We start from the raw sequence: 23,266 nt of genomic DNA, 5'->3' as shown, positions 1-23,266 counted from the left end.
ACATAGAATTAATTCACTTGGTAGCAATGAAGTAGAAAACGCTTTTATAAAAATACCTTTAAAGATCAAAAAATTGTAATTTCAGGTTGATGGACTTAGAAAATGAACCAATTTGGAGTAGCAAAGAAAAGTATGAGACAAAAATATCACATTGTGGAAAACAAAATTAAGAATCTTATTTTAGCAACAAAACTATGAACAACAACAATAAAAACATTTTCTCAGGCTTAAATCAACATTTCTTCCACAATTACAAAGGAAGTTCACAAAGTTTTTCAAGGTTTTTTTTTCCAGCTCAAAAACTTTCTAGATTTAGAAGTGCTCATTTTCTAATAACGAAATACTACAGTTGACAGAAAGGCAGAGAAACATGACATTACTGAATTGAAATGTAATAAATTTAATAAATTACTTCAAGCATCAATTCTTAGAAAGAAATCTAGATGAGTATTTTCACTATCTGCAGATACTTAGTTGGCACCATCAGTTACTATAAACATTTAGTCAAACTAACTTAATTCTTTTAATATTTTAAGTCTTAAGCAAAGGTTGGGGGCTGGGGGAGACATCTGCCAAAATAAAATAAGAGGAAAAATTCCAAACTGTAATTCTGCCTCATACATTATGTAAAGTGCCTCATGGATTTTAGAAGTACACATGGACTACAGATTTAACTGGAAAACTATATAAGAATGTAGTTGAATTAACCTTAACAATGTGAGGATTAAGTACAAACTTGAACACTAAATGCATAATTTGTGTAGTAAGTGAAAACTGATGCCTCACTTTTCTGTCCAAAAAAACTGTATCAGCTGCCACCACTTACGACGGTAGATTTTACATTAAAATACTTAACCTTCTACACCACAATGGGAATTTCTGAAAATAATGGGCCTACATTCCTATTTGACAATTCACTTATGTGAAGACTCTTGAGAGTCCCCTGGACTGCAAGGAGATCCAACCAGTCCATCCTCAAGGAGATCAGTCCTGGGTGTTCATTGAAAGGACTGGTGCTGAAGATGAAACTCCAATACTTTGGCCACCTGATGTGAAGAGCTGACTCATTGGAAAAGACCCTGATGCTGGGAAAGATTGAAGGCAGGAGGAGAAGAGGACGACAGAGGATGAGATGATTGGATGGCATCACTGACTCAATGGACATGAGTTTGGGTGGACTCCAGGAGTTGGTGATGGACAGGGAGGCCTGGCGTGCTGCGGTTCACAGGGTTGCAAAGAGTCGGACACGACTGAGCGACTGAACTGAACTGATGTGGATTACCCTTTAGAAAAAGAACCTATGCTCCAGCCAACCAGAGTCCAACCCCACCCACAAATTCAGGCTAATTTCACTATATGTTTCCTGCTTAGTTCCCATAAGCATTTGACTTTGAAGGCCCATTACACAAAGGAAAAAAATCACAGATTTGACTAAAATGTCTATAAGGAAAGGAAAAAACTCAAACCTTAGCCAAAAAAATTAACAAACAGAGCAAAAAGATCAGCAGGGAGCACTAAATATATTTAACTCTGAACTAAGACAATAAAATAAATGTGGTGATTAGGCTGAAAGAACACAATGTAAACATTATAATTGATAAGAAAAGAATAGTATTTAAATAAAATAGCAGAAATGAAAGCAAACAATAAAGGACAGCAAACATTACTACCAGCAAGACTAATATGACATGACTGATTTTCCATTACAACCCACAGTATCCAGTCCTGATTACTTGGATTGAAATTTACATACTTTAACACCATACTGTCACACAGTCTCACATTAAAGCGAAAAGTTCAAATATTACCACTGAATTTAGAAACTGAATGGCTGTTTATAAATCAATGTTCTGTTGGCATATAATGCTTAGACTTTCATATAAATGATCTACTATACAATGTGAATCAGCCTAGACAGTCCTTTGAAAATTGACTAAAAGGCAAAACTCAAAATAAACTACTCCAAGAAGCATACCTAAATTAAAAGATATGAGAAAACTAAAAATTGAGGCATGGTTTACAGTTCTTCTATTTACAGTGCAAACAGGGAGAAAAGTCAGTAGTTAATTATAATGGCATTGGTATAGTAAATTTTGCTATTCTTTAAAAAAGGATTAAACCATATAATCAAGGCCAAGAGAAACTATTTCAACAAAATAGGTAATGATGAAAATTTTAAACTACACTCCAAGCAATATATGAAATATATAAAATGTTTACAGTCATGTATGAGAAATAAGTATGCTCTTTACATAGCTAAATATATTACCAAGTACATAAGAAAAAGTAGGGTCTTCCCCTCCAAAGACAAAACAAAGGAACCTTCAAAAACCCCCCAAAAAAGCGACCAAAATTTCTTTATAAGAAAAATACCACTTTCTTACCATGATACATTTTTAATGCATAATATATTATGCTTCACCAACGATAGAACAGTATCCTCAGAGTCTGAAAGGTTTCTCTTAGGATACAAAAGACCTAGGCATGCTTTTTAGTTAAGGGAAAAAATCATGAACAGAGAGAACAGAAAAAAATGCAAGCTGAGAGAAGTGCTAAAATAAATGAAATCAAAAGATACAGGAAAGGAGGAAAACAGAAAAGGTTTGGGGAAGGAGCAAAGGGAAGAGAGAAAAAAGAAGGACAAGAATAAAAAAGAACAGCAACAACAAAAATAAACAAGGCTTGCATAGTTTTTAGAGAATTATACCTTCTTGAAGACCAGGATGTATGACCTGCTTGTGCCGCAAGGCCTTCAAATCTTCTATCAATTCCTTTTCCAATTGGGAAATTCTTGCTCTGCAACCTACTCAGAAAACAATGATAAAAATAAGCTGCTATAGACTACAGCAGACTACACATTGCTTCTTTCACTTCCAGAGCCAAATTCTCCATCTCTGTTACTATTATATAATACCTGGGTCATTTGCAGCTGATGCCTGAAGACTACAAGATTCTTCATTTGTTCCATCAACTGCATGAATATCTAGAGCTTCCTGTATTAAAAAAAAAAAGAAAGAAAGAAAGAAAAAAGGTGGTTTGTGTCACTTCTAAGGTTTTAAAAGTAAACCAGGGGCATTTTTTTCCATGTTGATACTTTCCACTATTTTCTAAATGTTCTACATTAACATCACTTTAATAGTGGGAAGAAAGCAAATAAGTTAAATATAATACACTCAGCTAACTGACTTAGAACTGTATTTATGCCCATTTATTGCAATTTGTATACTGATTTCTTCTACATGCATGCTAAGTTGCTCCAGTTGTGTCCAACTCTTTGTGACCCCACGGACTGTAGCCCGCCAGGCTCCTCTTTCCATGGGATTCTCCAGGCAAGAATGTTGAAGTGGGTTGCCATGACCTCCTCCAGAAGATCTTCCCGACCAAGGGATTAAACCTATGTCTCTTATGTCTCCTGCACTGGCAGGTAGGTTCTTTACCACTAGCTCCACCTGGGAAGCCCCTGTGTAAATAAAGATAGATTACTCAGCAATTAACAAGGAGGGAGGAAAAAAACAGGCAGAGAGAATTCAACCTCTGTGTAGTCAATTTAGAAAGACTAGGTTTCTCTAAAAATCTAAAAGAAAAATCTAAAAGAAAAATAATCTAGTTGAAGCGCTGGGTTAATACTGCTAACCCATGGGAATATTCCTTCCCATGCACACAACCTCATATAATGGATGCATTCACAGTAACCACATGCAAAGATAACTAGCAGCTAGTATACAACTTAATGATGATTACTTGGCCTTAGAAAGCTGAAAATGACAATCTTACCTTTGATTCAAAGGAAACAAAGAGAACACCATCTACATCTTCCAGATCAGGTTTCACATCTGGAAAGGTACTCCCAGGGCCCGTAAGAGTGTTCTTTGTAGAAGTTAAAGATCTTCCTGTGTTTTTAGGTGGCCGCCCCGCCTTAGACAGTTTCAGTTTTCGTGGCCTTCCTCTTTTTCCAGGGACATTTGGAGGAGCATTCTGATTAGCATTCACAGTCCTGGGAGCCACTGAAATCTTAAGCATAGTTTTCTTTCTGCCCAAGTCCTCTTTTCCTAAAAACGAGTCCCCAACTGAACTCTTTAAACTATCAAGTAGTTTTTCTGTGTTAACGCTGTCAGATATATCAGGGTATTTCCACTGAGCTTCTTTAAGTGAGGGATATTTCTGTACCACTCTGGTATCTGGTGAATGGCTTCCAAGATCATTTTCTGATTCTCTGCCTAAGCCGAAGCCAGTCTCATTAGAATTTTCAATGTACGCAGGCAAACAGTCTAATTCTGTCAACAGAGAAGATCTATCCTTCCGAGATGTGGAAAGCATGTTGTCAGGGAGCTCAGAAACCTTCACTGTGCTTTTGGTGACAGCACAGGGCTCCAGATAGACTACTGGCATCTTTCCAGCGTCTAATTTGAACATTTTAGCTTTAGCAACACCTGATGGGCTATTTGGTTGCCATTTAGAAGATGAATGGTCAGCTTCTAGGTTATCAGCTTTATTGTGTCTCTTCAGCTGTTTCTCTAGTATAGGATCATCATCACTGTTTGAGTATACATCTGTTTCCTCATCTGTCTCTTCCTGTTTCACAGTGACCCCTTCTGGGCACTCACCAAGTTCATATTCATAATCATCCAGAGGCTCTTCTTTAATGACAACATTGAAGTTTTCATTTGGGTTTAATGGTGATGTTACATGGGAGCCATCTTCAAAACTGTTGCCAAGGCTGGAGAGACAGGGTAGGGAGGATTAAAAAGGACAGAATCATCCATAATTAAGACTCAGGAAGGGAAAGGTGGAAAAAGAGATTGTTGAAAACCAAGTAAAATCACATCAGATTTCAAGAGCCATTCATTAAAAAAAAAAAAAACCTCTGTATAACATAACAAGCTTCTCAACGGTTTACCAACATCACACTTTTACATATTCCATCAATTTCTCATGAAAAAATATATAAAATAAAGGGTAAAGTTTTAATAAATAACTCTCATGACTAAATCAAAAAGCAAGATATGAATTTAATCATCCCTGAGTCAGTGTTGACTGATCAGTCCTAGGTGTTTTACCATTCTGGACAGGAGTATTAAGATACAGAAATCCTCTCCTTTGTCACAGAGGATATGGTTTGTGATACTAATTGCTATTTTAATTGATTGCCTTTATATAACAGTCAAGAATATTAGATTTTTTAAAGATTGTAGAGTATCTCTTGTACCTAATCTTTATAGCCAGCAGGTGTCTCTCGATAAAATTTGCAAAAAGTGAAACCTGAGGTTGAAGGTTTCTTCAGAATATTACAAGCAGAGCCAGTAGGGCTATTAGTATCTGAGAATGACGATTTTTAAGCTTCTTCTAATAACATTGGGAAGATAACACTGACAGAGTGGGATCGGTGAAAACAATCTGTTTAAAACCCCTGACACAAGTACATTGACTTTTAACAGTTCACTGGCTTTTCCAAACTACCAAATCCCACTTGAATATTGCATTAAGTTAACATCTCAGAAATACTGCTGATGGGAAAGTTAACTGAATCAAACTGTCAAGTACTGTGGATATACATTGTATCTAAATTCAGACCAATATGAAATTAAAACAGTGATGCAAACAAATCTAATTCTTACCTACCTTAAGAATATCAAAAATTTATGTTTTCATATTCCTACCTTAACATAGGCTGGTTCAGTGTAAAATCTGATATTATTGTCTACTTTGTATTTTATTTATCTTTTGTTAATAAAGTTATATAATTGAAAATATTAAAAAAAAAAAGCAAGATATGTTGTAACACTTATTTTTCTAATAGTGTTCTGCATCGCTTCTCAGCCTTTTGGCTAAGATCAAACCTAACAGTATTCTTCAAATGAATTCAGTTTTGAGAGTTAGCTGGCACTGATACGAAATCAAACTCTTGAAATCTACAACTGCCAATAAAAGCAAACAAACGTCCATTATGATTAAAAATTTAAATAAACATCAGAAAGGGCCTTTCAAACTGCCCATTGATTTTTTTTTAATTGAGATAAAATTCATACAACATAAAATGTAACATTTTAACCATTTTAGAATGTACTAGCTACTAGTTTTCCCACTGCAGTCACGATGTTGCTGCCAGGTGATTTTTCAAATTGAAAACTGAAAAAGTCACTTTCAATGTAAACAATCCAGCATTAGTTCTTCCAATAAAAGGGGAGGGTAGGATGGAGGTGGATAAAGGCAAGGACATATAATCTGTCCAGACTTCAGTGTTTATACTTCATCAAAATTAAAATCAACTTTTTAGTTTCCCACTTTGCCTAATTCATCACTGAACACATATAAACTATACCAATGTATCTTGAGAACATGTTAGCACAACTCACTAACCCAATTAAAGTCACTTTATCTGTATAACTTTCATTTACCTCAAATATGCAAAAGCAACAACTAAATCAACGTGTAGCTATTTGCCCCTTGAAAAACTGACTTGAGATCTTGACCTCACTCAAAAATTCTTCAATAAAAGACTTCCAGTTAGAATATAGAAGTTCACAAGGAACATACAGTGACAAAACACTAAATAAATTTAAAATTCTATTCTTTCTTTAAAGCCACTGAATACCTCTGGGTATAAAATAAGTCTAAATCAACTGAATTCCAGAGAGGGACCAGCCATCTCTAAGTGACCACAGACTACTAGTGCTTTCAACCCTACAAGGCATTTACATTGGTTGAAGTACAAATGAAGACAGAAAAAGGATGCTATAGGCAAAGAATCTTTGCTGGAACACAGAGAAACTAAACTTTCAATGCTGAGTATGGGCAGACTAAAACCTGCCCTCAACAGAAAACAAGTCTTGCTACCATCAATATCCTCCAGGGGACTTCTGCAGAATTTCCAGTGATGCAGAAACTTGACCTGAAAACAGAAACTTAGGGTCACAGCACTTAAGATTCCAGGGCCCTGTCTGAAAGAGGAGTTCGATCCGACCCTTAAAACTGAGGTGAGCTAAGATTATTAAAGTAAATCATTCAGAAACTGAAGTGAGCAGAAATTTATTCAAGTATATCATCTTGACTTGTGGTCCCCAACCTTTTTGGCACCAGGGACCTGTTTCATGAAGACAATTTTTCTGGTCTGTGGCTCAGGGGTTGGGGATCTAGACTGAAGGATAGAGAGAAAAGCAAAACGTGTCAGAGACCTGTGGGACACATCCGATGATCTAACATATTGGTAGCAGCACCTCCAAAATGGCAGGAGAAAGGAGAAACATTTGAAGAGAAATTGAACAAAAATATTCCCAAAGTGAAAGATTTTCATCCACAGGTCCAAGAAGCTCAGCAACATCAAAAAAAAGTCATACCTAGGCACATAAAGATCAAGCAGCTGAAAAAAAAATGAAGAGAAAAACCTTACAAGGGAAGGAAAAAAGAACAGACTAGAGGAAAAAGGATGGTAACAACAGACTAACTACTCGTGGGAAACAATGTAAAACAGAAGACAATGGAATGACACCCATCATAAAGCATTTAAAGAGTCAATGTGATGTTGTAGGTTTAAAAGAAGCCTTCAAAACTAAAGACACTTTCAGACATCTGAAAGAATTCACACATCACAAAAAATACTACCTCCTTAGACCAAAACAACACAAGGATATTAGTTCTCACCATTTCTAATTATGTAATTACACTAGAGGTTCAGGCTTCCCTGGTGGCTCAGTGGTAAAGAATCTACCTGCAATGCAGAAAATCTGATTTCAATCCCTGGATCCAAAAGAGCCCCTGGAGAAGGGAATAGCAACCCACTCCAGTATTCTTGTCTGGGAAATACCATGGACAGAGGAGCCTGGTTGCAGTCCACAGGGTTGCAAGAGTAGGACACAACTTAACAACTAAACCACCACCACCATACTAGAGGTTCTGCCAGGGTGATCAGGCAAGAAAAAGAAAAAAAAGACATCCAGATTGAAAAAGAAGTTTTTAAAAAAAAAAAAAACCTCTATTTGTGGATGACATGATCTTGCATACAGTCACCCCCAGTATCTGAGGGAGACTGGTTCCAGAACTCCCCAAAGATACTAAACTCTGTGGAGATAAAACAGAAAATCCTAAGAAATCCACACATACACACACACAAAAAAAAAAACTAAGGGAATAAATGAGTTTGACAAGATAGCAGGATCCAAGATCAACACATAACAACATAATTGTATTTCTACACACTACGAACAAACATCAAAAATGAAATTGAGAAGACAACCCTATTTACAATAGATCAACAATAAACTGCTTAATAAACTGAACCAAAATACTAAGACTTGTACACAGAAAACTACAAAACTGTTGGGGGAGAAAAAAAACAAAATTAAAGCCAGCCTTTTTAAAAAAAGGATAAATACTCCACAGTTACATAACTTAGACAACTTACTTAGTATTGGTGAGACAGCAATACTCCCCAAAAGTGAAATGCAGATTCAACACAATCCCTATCAATGCCTCACCTGAGATTTTTGTAAAAGAGATAAGCTGATCTTATATAATTCACATGGAAATGCAAGGGACCCCACTGATCTTATATAATTCACACGGAAATGCAAGGGACCCCGAAATAACTCAAAGTATCTTGAAAAACGGAAACAAATGGGGACACATACTTCCCAATCTCAAAACTTATATAAAGCTACCGTACTCAGCATAAAGCTAAACATTCAGTTCAGTTCAGTAACCCAGTCGTGTCTGACTCTCTGCGACAGCATGAACCGCAGTACGCCAGGCCTCCCTGTCCATCACCAACTCCCGGAGTCCACCCAAACCCATGTGCTTCAAGTCAGTGATGCCATCCAACCACCTCATCCTCTGTCGTCCCCTTCTCCTCCTGCCCTCAATCTTTCCCAGCATCAGGGTCTTTTCAAATAAGTCATTTGAAAAGCTAAACATACCAATCAACTGAACAGAACTTAAGAGTCCAGTGATAAATGCCCACATTTGTAACAACTGAATTTTTCTTTTCTTTTTTAAAGGCCACAGCATGCGCCATGTAGGATTTTAGTTCTCACACCAGGGATCGAACCAGTGCCCCATTCATTGAGAGTGAGGAATTTTAACCACTAGACCACCAGGGAAGTTCCTCAATTGATTTTCAACTGAATTCAATTCATGGATGCCAAGACAATTTAGTGAGGGAAGAATGGGCTTATCAACAACCAAAACTTATTCAACACAAACACTTCACAAATGTTCATGGCAATGTTATTCATAATAGTCAAAAAGAAAAAGCCTAATGTCTGTCAATTAATAAATGGATAAATAAAATGTAGTATATCCACATATCAGAATATAATTCAGTAATAAAAGAAATTAAGTACAGATACATGCTACAACATGAACCTTAAAAACCTTATGCTAAGCAAGGCACAACAGACCACATATTACATGATCCCATTTATATGTAATATCCGGAATGGGCAAATCCAGAGACAAAAGAGAGACTGGTGGCTGCATATGGTTGGATGCGGTGGAATAGCAGCTGAAGGAAAATGAGGAGTGATCAGTCAAGGACACAGGGTTTCTTTCTTTGTGGTGATGAAATGTTCTTAACATGACTCTAGTCATGGCTATACAATTTTGCAAATATATATGTCACTGAAGTTAATCACTTTTAAAGGGTGAATTATATAGCAGTGAACTACATCTTTTTTTTTTAACCAAGTTTTAAAACAACACTAAAGGAAGTTCTTCAGACTGATAGGAAATGAATTAGTATGAAAATGAATCCAGGAATGAATGAATAAGATCCAGAAAAAATAAGCATGTCACTAAATATATAAAGACTATTTTTCCTACATTTATTTAAATGACTGTTAAAAAAAAAATGACTGTTTAAAGCAAATAAAGTAACAATATCTGGGGGGGGTTATAACATATATCTAAGGACATGAACAACAAGGACATTAGCTGGTCATGAACTATTATAATATTAATCTGATTCTACTTGATAAATTAAGAACGGACATACTTATCTCCATAACCACTGCTAGAGAATGCACTGTGTCCCTTCCCAAATTCATAAACTGAAGCCCTAACCCTCAAGTGACTGTACACAGAGATAGGGTCTTGAGGAAGTAATAAAAGTTAAATGAGGTCATAAAGGTCACCTCTTTTCTACCTGAGGAAAAGGCTAGAAAGCAGCTGTCTACAGGTCAGGATAAGAGCTCCCAACAAAACTGAACCTTATCAAAACCATTACTTGGACTTTATCTAGACTCCAGAAACATGAGAAAACAAATTTTCATTGTTTAAGTCACTCAGTCTATGGTATTTTATTATGTCAACCTAAGCAGACTAATATAAACACTAAAAAAAAAAAAAAACTAACAGAGGTGTAGCTGAAAAAAACCAACAGACCACGTGGATGGAATTTTTTTAATTCAATCCAAATGAAAACAGGGGAAGATAATCAAAGAATAGATGACAGAAAATACCAAAATGAAATGCTGTGCACAGCCAAATAAATTTTTCAAAAAAATCAGTATCTTGGGGATTGATAAACTGTTTATAAAGGGCTAGATATAAAAATTTTAGTCTCTGAAGTCTGTATAACCTTTACTCAACTCTACCGCTGAAGCATAAAAGAAGCCACAAGACAATACATAAACAAGTGAACATAGTTGTGCTCCAACAAATGGACATTGACATATGAATTTTATATAATTTTCATGTGATAATCTCTTATCTGTTTTTCCCTCACAATCATTAAAAAATATAATAACCATATTCTTAGTTTGCAGGCCATAACACCACCACCAAAAAAATGGCAGGCTAGGTGTGGTCCACAGGTCTTAAGTCTGCCAACCACTGAACTGAAGTAGGCAAATTAAAACAAAAGCAAGCGAACTCCCTGGTGGTCCAGTGGCTAAGACTCCAGACTTCCAATGCAGGGGGGGTTGGTTCAATCCCTGTTGAGGGAACTAGATCCTGCATGCCACAACTAAGACCCAGAGCAGTCAAATAAATAATAAAAACAAAAGCAAGCAGAAAGAAGGAACAAGTGCTAAGAGGAAACAGTTCAATGAAATAAAGAACAGAGAAATTGAATTTATGAGTTGAAACCTGCCAACAAAGAAAAACTCCTTGGCTCCTAGACTTCCCTCAAGTCTAGCAAACACATGGTGAAAAAATTCCAATCTTGCACAAACTCAGAAAATACTGGAGAATCCAACACTTTACAACTTTGAAGAAAACAAATCCCTGAATACAAAGTATCAGAAATAAAAATATCCTTCATGAATTCAGAGGAAAATCTTCAGTGAAATATCAGTAAATTGAATCCAATATTAAAAACAATGTTCTTTAAACCACGTAGTATTTATCCCAGGAATGCAAATATGTTAGAACATTTCTAGCCCTCATTCCCACAAGAGCCGCCACCCCACCCTTTAAAAAAAAAAGAAATTAACTACCCATATTAACGAAAAACAGGGAGAAAAACAAAATCTCAGTGGATATGTCAGACAAGTGTATACTCCTCGGTTCTTTTGTCTCGTCACAACAAAGATTTGGAATGAGGGGTATTAAAGCCCTCGGCGCCTCACAGCTGTTGGGTCTTGGACAAACCATGTTACAGCTCTCAGGTCTCGAATGGCCCGTGTTATAGCTCTTAGAGAAATCAGTGTTACAGCTCTATTTTATTTAGAAGATAGAAGGAGAATCCATCCTCGAAGAGAAGAGAGGAGGAGCGCGCCAGCGCGCAGGGTGGGGGTGGGGTGTAGAGAGAGAGAGAGAGAAAGAGGGTACGCACGCGTGGGGCGGGGGGAGCCCTTTGACTCCTCTTTTTATATGCTTTTTCTCCACCCTGGGCCTGCCCTATGCAAATTGGGCTTAGGCCGGAGCGCTGTTCTACCTGAAGTCCTCGCTCCGGTCCTCGGACCTTCCTTTGACCTTCCTCTGTTCCATTTTCGCGGCTTTTCCCTTCCTTGTCTTTTAGCCACCGCCATTTTGGACTCCTTTTCCCTATTCTAACTACTTAACTGATACAAGAAAGCCACTTGATAAATATTCAACATTCATTCTTAACAACACTTAAGAAATTAGACTGGAAGGAAACTTCTCAATGTGATACAGAGCATTACAAAAACAGCTAAAGCCAACACAATAACAGCCAATTAAAAAATACTGAATGATTTTCTCTAAAATTAGGACACATGAATGACCATTCTCAAAATTTAGTTTCAACAAGTACTGGAAGTTAAACTGTGCAGTAAGGTAAGAAAGAATAATAATAAAGACTGTAAAGGAAGAAGTAAAACTAACTTTGTTCACAGACACCACTTCACAGACATCGTAATTGTGTATGCATAAAATCCTAAACACTACAAACCAAGAAGTGAATTCAGCAAGGTCATCAAATACAAGATCAAGGTACAAAAATCAACTGTATTTCTACATACTATGGTAGTTTTGAAGTTTACACTACCAAACATTTATTAGTGTCATCAAGACTGTATACTGCTGGCAAAAGAACAGACAAAAAAATGGAATAGAAAGAGTTCAAAAATAGACTCACTCATATATATAGTCACTTCATTTCCCAAGGCACCAGTGCATTTTAATGAGGAATATTTTCAATATGTTAGAACACATTGGTATCTGCATGGAAGAATATGAGCCCTGACCCCCAACTTCATGCCATACACAAAAAGTAAGCCAAGACAGGCTAGATTTAAACGGAAAAGCTAAAATAGCTTCCCCCTTTCAAAATTTTCACTTAACTGAAGAAAATAGCAATTTCTTTATCTCGGTTTTTTTTTTAATGGCTTGATTATGTAAGTTACATAAGTCCCGCCCATTTTATGTGACAACTCACTTACTTTTACTAAATTTATGGTTTTGCCATCACCACAATACCTATTTTTTTATTTTTTGACCACACTGCACAGCTTGTGGGATCTTAGTTCCCCAACCAGGGATTGAACCCAGGCCCTCAGAAGTGGAAGCATGGAGTCCTAACCACTCAACTGTCAAGGAATTCCCTACTTTACCTGTTTTTAAAGGTTAGGCAAACCATGATGTCTCTTTTGCCCTTTCCCTATTAATCTCAGTTTTTATATATATTTATATATATAAATGTCATTCTCTATCAAGTAATTTAGGATTCATACTTAATGACAGTTCTTTCATTATCTTCATATTTCACAGAATGAACTTCCAACATGCAGTAAATAATCTGTATCTTTTTTTCATTTAGCCATATGACTTCAATTATGTTTGCAGTAACTAAGAACTTTGTGAAGCTAAATCTTGGCTGCTACCAAAATAATTGCTTTCACATCTTCCCAGGATATTAAATCTGGTAAATTACAAAAGTTGTCAGAAAGAATCTCTCCTTATCCTCCAATAAAACCTTTATACATAAAGCGTGAATTTTTTCCTTGGCAGAAGGATTTTGTACACAATCCTGAAGTTTCATACTTTTAAGAAGGTGCCATACAAAAAAACTTGCTACAAGATTATCTAATCAAAAATACAGCAAAACAACTGATTTGTACACATCAATTATTCTAAAGAATTACTTTTTTGTTGGCATACACAATCAATGTAACAAATATGATGTATACCAGCCATTCTGAAACACACTAAAAAAGCTTTTTAGTGCTATGGATAAATTCATTAAAGCAACACTTACTGAGCTCCTATAATGTGCCAGATGCATTTTGTGGGGCACAAGGATCTGCCAAAATAAATAAAGCACAGTCCACACATTCAAGGAATTCATAAATCAATGCACAAGACAGACAAATAGACAATATTATGTCATTTAACTCAACAGATACTAAGAAATATAAAGGTGCACATCAGATAAACCTGTAACATAATGCCTCCCATGAAACTGGTAATTAGAGTAACAGGAAAAAGAAAACCATTGGAAAAGGGAATGTAGAGTGGGAAACAAAAGAGCTCCTGGAAACTGAAATATGATATCTATAGTAAAAACATCAGCAAGTTAGAAGCTAAATCAAGGAAATCTCATATAACAGAGCAAAAAGAAAAGACTGATTATATAAGATAATCAATATGTCAACTATCAAGGTTTAAAAAACAAACATGAAAGTGAAAATGTTTTCAGAGAAATATACTTCAATGTTCCTAGGACCAAAGAACATGAATTTCTTGTTTTTAAAAAAATGTTTTCTCACAATGATGAGAAGAACCACACCAATACAGAGGCTCATCATTGTGAAATTTCATAATATAAGATATTAACAAAAGATCTTAAGAGCCTCCAAACCACCAGGAATCAAACTTCTCAACAGGAAACTGGAACCTGAAAACACATTTTCAGCAAAGAATTCTACCTTCAACCAAAATACTTATAAAGTATGAGGGCATAAGAAAGCTATTAAAAATACTAATAAAGCTATTATTCAACAAGTAAGAAGGAAACTGTTGAGTGGTAAAGGAGATTACTACCTTCCTCTGAAGTGATTTTATTTAAACATTCTAAAATTCTACATCCCATACATCCTTTCTGAGGAAATTATGAAAATACACTTGAAAAAGTGCAAATTAAAACCAAAATGCTCCCACTTTCACCATGTCTATTTAGCAAAGTACTGCAAGTTGTAACTAAAACAATTAGATAAGAAAAAAATAATACCAATTCAAATTGGGAAAGAAAAAGTAAAGGTATCTCTAGTGTAGATGACATGATCTTATATGCAAAAAATTCTAAATAATACACACACACACAGAGCCAGTTAACAAATTCAGCAAGGCTATAATCAATATAAAGGGCCAGCTATATTTCCATACATTGTACAATACACAACGTACATGAAATATGCAATTTCCTTTCTGAAAACAAAATAAGGATGAAAACGAAGAGCTGATTCTTTGAAAAGATAAACCTAATCAACAAACCCTTAGCCAGACTCATCAAGAAAAAGAGAGGATCCAAAAAAATAAAAATAAGAGAGAATACCTGACACCAGAGAAATATAAAGGATCATAAAGAGATTACATAACACAATTATATGCCAATAAAATGGGCAATCTAGGAGAACTGGATAATCTTCTAGAAATAATCACCTAGTACAACCTCCCAAGACTGAATCAGGAAGAAATATAAACAGAGACCAATTACAGTAAGTCCCCTACATACAAACCAGTTCTGCTCTAAGAGCATGTTCGTAAGTCCAATTCATTCAACAAAACTAGCCTAGGTATCCAACTAACACAACTGGTTGTATAGTACTGTACTATAGTAGGTTTACAATACTTTTCATGTCCCATCACTTCACGTCAAATAGATGGGGAAACAATGGAAACAGTGATAGACTTTATTTTCTTGAGCTCCAAAATCACTACAGATGGTGACTGCAGCCATGAAGTCAAACGACGCTTGCTCCTTGGAAGAAAAGCAATGACAAACCTAGACAGCATATTAAAAAGCAGAGACACTCCTTTGCTGACAAAGATCCATCTAATCAAAACTTGGTTTTCCCAGTAGTCATGTATGGATGTGAGAGTTGGACTATAAAGAAAGTTGAGGGTTGCAGAATTGATGCTTTTGAACTGTGGTGTTGGAGAAGACTGTTGAGAGTCCCTTTGACTGCAAGGAGATCAAATCAGTCAATCCTAAAGGAAACCAGTCCTGAATATTCATTGGAAGGACTGATGCTGAAGTTGAAGCTCCAATACTTTGGCCACCTGATGCAAAGAACTGACTCATTTGAAAAGACCCTAATGCTGGGAAAGATTGAGGGCAGGAGGAGAAGGGGACAGAGGATGAGATAGTTGGATGGCATCACCGATTCTATGGACATGAGTTTAAGCAAGCTTTGGGAGCTAGTGATGGACAGGGAAGCCTGGTATAGCTATACAGTCCATGGGGTCGCAAAGAGTCGGACACAACTGAGCAACTGAACTGGACTGAATACATTAAAAAACAAAAAAGTAAAACTGAATGTTACAGTACAGTACCTTGAAAAGTACAGTAGTACAGTAAAACAGCTGGCACACAGGGGCTAGCATCAAGTGAATAGGCAAGAAGAGTTACTGACTAGAAGAGGGAAGGAGGTATAAGATGGTAGAGCTGAAAGATTTTCAGCAATAGAAGATTGAGGGTAAGCTGCAACTTCACTCACATCAGATACTGAGAGAACACAAATGTGCATCTTTGAAAGTTTACAACTCACTGGTTTGTATGTAGGGGACTTACTGTGACAATGATAAAATTGGATCAGTAATTCAGAAGACTCCCAAGAAATTAAAGTCCACGACCAGATGGCTTCACAGGTGAATCCTACCAAACATTTAGACAATTAACAACTATTTCTCTCAAAACATTCCAAAACATCTGTGAGCAAAGAGTGCGTCTGAACTTCTACTACATCAGCATTACCCTGATACCAAAATCAAAGACATCACCACCTCCAAAAAAAAAAACCAAACTACCAACCGCTTTTCGGACAGAACCACCATCTTCCAGTAATTCACCAAAATGACCAACACAAAGGGAAAGAAGAGGGGCACCCACTATATGTTCTCTAGGTCTTTAGAAAACATGGAATGTTCCTTTGGCCGCATACATACGAATCTACAAGGGTGATATGGTAGATATCAAGGAAATGTGTACTATTCAAAAAGGAATGCCCCACAAATGTTACCATGGCATGGTAACAGAGTCTACAGTGTTACCCAGCATGCTACTGGCATCATCGTAAACAAACAAGTTAAAGGTAAGATTCTTGCCAAGAGAATTAATGTGCATATTGAGCATATTAAGCACTCTAAGAGCTGAGACAGCTTCCTGAAACATGTGAAGGAAAATGATCAGAAAAAGAAGGAAGCCAAAGAGAAAGGGACTTGGGTTCAGCTGAAGCACCAGCCTGCTCCACCCAGAGAAGCACACTTCATGAGGACCAATGGAAAGGAACCCGAACCGTTGGAGCCCATTCTCTATGAATTCATGGCCTGCTGCTACTGCTGCTAAATCGCTTCAGTCATGTCCAACTCTGTGCAACCCTGTAGAGGGCAGCCCACCAGGCTCCCCTGTCCCTGGGATTCTCCAGGCAAGAATACTGGAGTGGGTTGCCATTTCCTTCTCCAATGCATGAAAGTGAAAAGTGAAAATGAAGTCACTCAGTCGTGTCTGACTCTTAGCGAGCCCATAGACTACAGACTACAAGGCTCCTCCATTCATGGGATTTTCCAGGCAAGAGTACTGGAGTAGGGTGCCATTGCCTTCTCCAATTCATGGCCTGATGGGTGTTAAAAATAAAGACTTGGACTGTTTTAAAAAAAAAAAAAAAACTACAGGCCAGTATCACTTATGAATATAAATGAAAAAATCCTCAACAAAATATGAGCAAACATATTCAACAATACATTAAAAGTATCATAAGCCTTGATAAAGTGGGATTTTATCCCAGAGATGCAAAGATGGTTCAATATCTACAAATCAATCTGGCAATACCATGTTACCAAATTGAAGAATAAAAATCACATCATCTCAATAAATGCAGAAAAAGCTTTTGATAAAATTCAAAGTCCATTTATTGTAAAACCTATCAACAAAGTAGGTATAGAAGGAACATAACTCAACATAATAAAGGCCATTATGACAAACACACAGCCAACACCATACTCAATGGTGAAAAGCTGAAAGCATTGCCTCTAAGATTAGGAACAAGACAAGATGCCCACTCTCACCTCTTTTCTATCTGATTCCTTTGGCTAGCACTTCCAATAGTAAGTGAATAAAAGAAGGGGAAAAAAAAAGGTGGGGGGGAGGGTTCCAAACTGGGTAGGAAGTAAAACTCACTGTTTGCAGGTGACATACTAATGCTATATACAGAAAATCCAAAAGACACCACCAAAAAACTATTAGAACAAATGAATGATTCTGTTAAGCTGCAGGATACAAAATTAAAATGCAGAAATCTGTTGCACTTCTATACACTAACATGCTATCAGAAAGAGAAACTAAGGAATCAATCTCATTTATAACTGCATCAAAAAGAAATTAAGATATCCAGGAATAAGTCTAGGAAGTAAAAGATCTCTACTCAGAAAACTGTAAGACGATGATGAAAAGCATGGAGACAACAAGAGATGAACATATATACTGTGCTCACAGACTGGAAGAATAAATTTGTATGAAACTCCAGAACAGCCTAACTACCCAAAACAAGACTGAGAAAGAAGAACAAATGAGAGGTACCATGCTGCCTGATATCAAACAGACTACAAAGCTATAGTCACCAAAAATATATATATAATACTTGCACAAAAGTAGACACAGATGGATGAAACAGAATAGCCCAGAAATGAACCCACACTTACATGGACATTTAATCTACAACATAGGAGATAAGAATATACAATGAGAAAAAGACAGCCTTCTCAATAAACAGTGTTGGGAAAACTGGACAATTACATGCAAAAAAAAAATCAAACTGGACTACTTTTTCACATGATTTACAAAAATAAACTCAAAGAGGATTGAAGACTTAAAAGTAAGACTTGACATCATAAAACTCCTAGAAGAAAATGTAAGTAGTATTAACAATGCTTTTATCAGTCTTAGCAATATTTTGAGTATGTCTCCTAAGGCAAGGAAAACAAAAACAGACAAATGGGAATAACCTAACTAAAAAGCTTGTGCACAAGGAAAGAAAACACGAACAAAAGAAAAGGCTGCCTACTGAATGAAGATATATGCAAACAATTATCTAACAAAGTGTTCACATACAAAATATATAAAAATCCATTTAACTCAACATCAAAAAAAAAAATCTTATCATGAAATGGACAGAGAACCTAAACAGACATTTCTCCAGAAAAGACATACAAATGGGCAACAGGTATATGAAAAGATCCTCATCATCACTCATCAGCAGGGAAATGCAAATCAAAACCATAATGAGGACTTCTCTGTTGGTCCAGTGGTTAAGAATCTACTTGCCAATGCAGGGGACACAGGTTCAATCCCTGTTTCCAGAAAAGTCCACATGTCACAGAACAGCTAAACGCATGTGCCACAACTACCGAGTTTGAGTGAGACAACTACTGAAGGCCCACGCGCCTTAGGGCTCTAGCTCTGCAAGAGAAGGCATAGCAATGAAAAGCCTGTGCACCACAATGAGAGGGTAACCCCCACCCACTGCAACTAGAGAAAGCCATCGGACAGCAACAAAGACCCAGTGCAACCATAAATAAATAAAACCACAATGAGCTAAGAGCTTCCCTCAAAGCTCAGATGGTAAAGAATTTGTCTGCAATTCAGGAGACCCACGTTCAATTCCCACGTCGGGAAGATCCCCTGGAGAAGGAAATGGCAACCCACTCCAGTATTCTTCCCTGGAGTATACCAAGGACAGAGGAGCCTGGCAGGCTACAGTCCATGGGGTCACAAGACTTGGACACGACTTAGCGACTACAGAGAGAGAGACAGTGAGCTATCACCTCACCTGTCAAAATGGTATTATCAAAAAGACAACAGATAATCAATGCTGGAGAGAATGTGGAGAAAAGGGAACCCTCAGTCATTGTTGGTGGGTATGTAAGCTGGTGCAGCCACTATGGAAAATAGTATCCAGGTTCTTCATGAAATTAACGATAAAACTGCCACAGCAACTGCCAAGCAATTCCACTTCTGGGTACTTTTTCAAAGAAACTAAAAACACTAATTCAAAAAGACATATGCAAAAAAAAAAAAGACATATGCACATCTATGTTCACAGCAGCATTATTCACAATAACTAAGACATGGAAACAATCTAAGTGTCCATAAATAGGTAAATGGATAAAAAAGATGATAGATGAACACTAGCCACAAAAAAAAAAAAAAAAAAATGAAATCTTGCCATTTGCAACATGGATGGACGTAGAGGATATTGTGCTAAGTGAAAGAAGTCAGACATAAAAAGACAAATATTTTATGATTTCACTTATACGTGTAATCTTAAAAAAAAAGAAAGAAATGAACAAAAATAACAAAATGGAAACAAGAGTCATAGATCTAGAGAACTAGATGGCTACCAGAGGAGGCGAGGTAAAGGTAATAAATGAAATAGGTGAGGAAAATTAAGAGGTACAAACTTCTAGTCACAAAGTAAATGAGTCACAAGAATAAAACATACAGTGCAGGAAATACTGCCAATAATAACGTAATATATATTAATACACTATTAATGCAATACATACAAAATGTAAAATTACATTATGACAAATGATTAACAGATTTATCATGGTGATCACTTTGTAATGTACACAAATACCAAATCACCCTATGCTACACACCAGAATGAACAGTACTGTAGGTCAATTATACTTCAATATACACTCAGAAAAAGAGATCAGATTTGTGGTTACTGGGGGCAAGGGAAAGGGAAACTGTATGATGGCGGTGGAAAAGTATAAACTTCCATTATAAAATAAGTTAAGTACTAGGTTTACAATGCACAACATTATTGATATAATTAACACTGCTATATGTTATATATTGAAGTCACTGAGAGAGCAAATCCTAAGAGTTCTCACCACAAGTCCTGCCTCAAAATAATCTCAGCTCCCAAATCAAGCATCTGAAGACAAAGTCTGCATATAGCTAAATACTATTTTCAGGTAGAAGATAATGCTATTTCTTGGAACATGCACATCAAGTTGTTGTTTTTTCTCTTCAGTAACAGAGATATTTATGCATTCATAAATCTGAACCATTTTCTTAACTCTTAATATCAGAATCTTAAGATTTAGATGGGGAAACAGTGACAGATTTTATTTTCTTGGGCTCCAAAATCATTGCTGATGGTGACTGCTGCCATGAACTTAAAAGACGCTTGCTCCTTGGAAGAAAAGCTATGACAAACCTAGACAGTGTATTAAAAAGCAGAGACACCTGGAGAAGGAACTGGCAATCCCCTCCAGTATTCTTGCTTGGAGAATCCCATGGACGGAGGAGCCTGGTGGGCTACAGTCCACGCGGTCGCAAAGAGTCGGATACGACTGAGTGACTTCACTTTCACTTTCACCCCTCAGCTGAGACTTTCAGCTCTTGTGTTTGCTATTGATTGTTTTCTTGAGTTCTCAAAGATCTATGACCATATTTTTTTTTAAGTTGCCTGTTTTCTAATTGAATCACTTTACACACTGTTGTTTAATAATATGTGGTATTTAGAATGCCTTCTTAATTATTTTGAGCAGCCATTGCCTGTATTTTCTTAGCACCTCCTTGGTTTTCTTACATGAACTCATGTGACAGGGAAATGCAGCTTTTTTGTTTGCCCTCTCTGCATACTGGACTGTCTGAGTCAGTGTTCTAACTAATCCCTGATGGTCTCTGAGCTACTGCTGTTCTACCAGACTCAGTAGTTATGTGCTTCAGGAATTTTTCAGTAGAATTGGTCCTATTAGGAGACTCTTGGTGTCACCTTTGTTATCTTAAAAGCTGGTCCCTTCACTGAGGCTCTTAATTTTTTGAAAACTTGATGCTATTTCAGCTGAAAAAAATTGGCAAGGCTATTTAAAAAATTGAGGGACGCCATTTAAGAAACTGAAAAGCAATCGCAAACAACATTGGGTAGTTGTGACTTTCAGTTCTGTATCAGTTGAAGTTTTGTGCTCTTTTCCCTGTGTACGTGGTGGTTCTATTTTTCTCCAATAAAACTTTTTATTTAAAAATAAAATAAAATAAAAAGCAGAGACACTACTTTGCCAACAAAGGTCCACACAGTCAAAGCTATGGTTTTTCCAGTAGTCATGTACAGATGTGAGAGCTGGACAATAAAAAAGGCTGAACACCAAAGAACTGATGCTTTCGAACTATGGTGCTGGAGAAGACTCTTGGGAGTCCCTTAAACAGCAAGGAGATCAAACCAGTCAATCCTAAAGGAAATCACTCCTGAATATTCATTGGAAGGACTGATGTTGAAGCGGAAGCTCCAATACTTTGTTCATCTGATGTGAAAAACTGACTCACTGGGAAAAGACCCTAATGCTGGGAAAGGTTGAAGGCAAGAGGAAAAGTGGATGACAGAGTGTGAGATGGTTAGATGGCATCACTGACTCAGTGGACATGAGTTTGAGCAAACTCCAAAAGATGGAAGTACAGGCAAGCCTGGCATGCTGCAGTTCATGGGGCCGCGAAGAGTCGGACACAAAAGAGCAACTGAACAACATGTGACACCAAAAACTACTGTCTGGAAGAAATACATGACTCCTTCAGCTAATGAACTCCTTCTCACCTCGGCCTCCAAAGTAATTTTAAAAGTAAATTCTCTATCACCCAAGGATAGATTAAACTGCTTTTGGATAATGAGGGTGAAAACAGTGGTGCTGCCATAAAACTCATAGAAGAGAACACAGGCATTACATTCTCTGACATAAATCCCATCAGTGTTTTATTACGTCAGTCTAAAGCAACAGAAATAAAAGCAAAAATAAACAAATGGGACCTAATCAAACTTAAAAGCTTTTGTACAGCAAAGGAAACTATAAATAAAACAAATAGACAACCTACAGACTGGTTGTCTCTACAGAAAATATTTGCAAATGATGTGACCAAAAAGGGCTTAATTTCCAAAACATACAAACAGCTCATACAACTCAGTAACAAAAACAAGCAACCCAACTGAAAGACAGGCAGTAGATCTAAATAGACATTTCTCCAAAGAAGACATACAGATGGCCAAGAGGGACATGAAAAGATACTCAACATCACTAATTATTAGAGAAATGCAAATCAAAACCACAATGAGATACCACCTCACACTGGTCAGAATAGCCATCAATAAAAAGTCTATAAACAACAAATGCTGGAAAGAATGTGGGAGAAAAGAGAACCCTCCTATGCTATTAGTGGGAATGTAAATTAATGCAGCCACCATGAAAAACAACATGGAGGTTCCTCAAAAAAACTAAAAACAGAGTTGCCACAAGATCCAGCGATTCCACTCCTGAGTATATATCTATACAAAACTATAACCCAAAAAGATACATGCACCCTAAGATCATCATAGTAGCACTATTCATAATAGCCAAGATACAGAAACAATCTAAACATCAAATGACAGATGAATGGATAAAGAAAATGTGGTACATATATACTCAGCCATTAGAAAAAAAAGAACAAAAAATAAAATAAAATAAAAATTTAAAAAGAGAACAATAATGCCATCTGCCACAACATGAATGGACCTAGAGATTACCACACTAAGTGAAGTCAGAAAGAGAAAGATAAATACCATATCACTTACATAAGAATCTAAAATATGACACAAATGAACTTATTCACAAA

General features: G+C 36.7%; 1 protein-coding gene across 19 annotated transcripts in view; it reads right to left on the bottom strand.

Moving 5' to 3' along the window:
- Positions 1 to 23,266, bottom strand: part of MGA (MAX dimerization protein MGA) — a 147,674-nt gene that overhangs the window by 61,947 nt on the left and 62,461 nt on the right. For all 19 annotated transcript variants that reach the window (XM_070469042.1, XM_070469041.1, XM_070469050.1 and 16 more), the window contains exons 3-5: positions 3,775 to 4,717; positions 2,915 to 2,993; positions 2,708 to 2,803 (exon numbers count right to left, since the gene is read on the bottom strand). In XM_070469042.1, the coding sequence (XP_070325143.1) occupies positions 2,708 to 2,803; positions 2,915 to 2,993; positions 3,775 to 4,717 (1,118 nt within the window). The remainder of the gene's footprint in view (positions 1 to 2,707; positions 2,804 to 2,914; positions 2,994 to 3,774; positions 4,718 to 23,266) is intronic.

Source organism: Odocoileus virginianus, chromosome 6 (genome assembly GCF_023699985.2).
Source record: "Odocoileus virginianus isolate 20LAN1187 ecotype Illinois chromosome 6, Ovbor_1.2, whole genome shotgun sequence".
Lineage (NCBI taxonomy): Eukaryota > Metazoa > Chordata > Mammalia > Artiodactyla > Cervidae > Odocoileus > Odocoileus virginianus.
The sequence above is the reverse complement of the archived record's forward strand: the minus strand, read 5'-3'. Positions and strand labels throughout refer to the sequence as shown.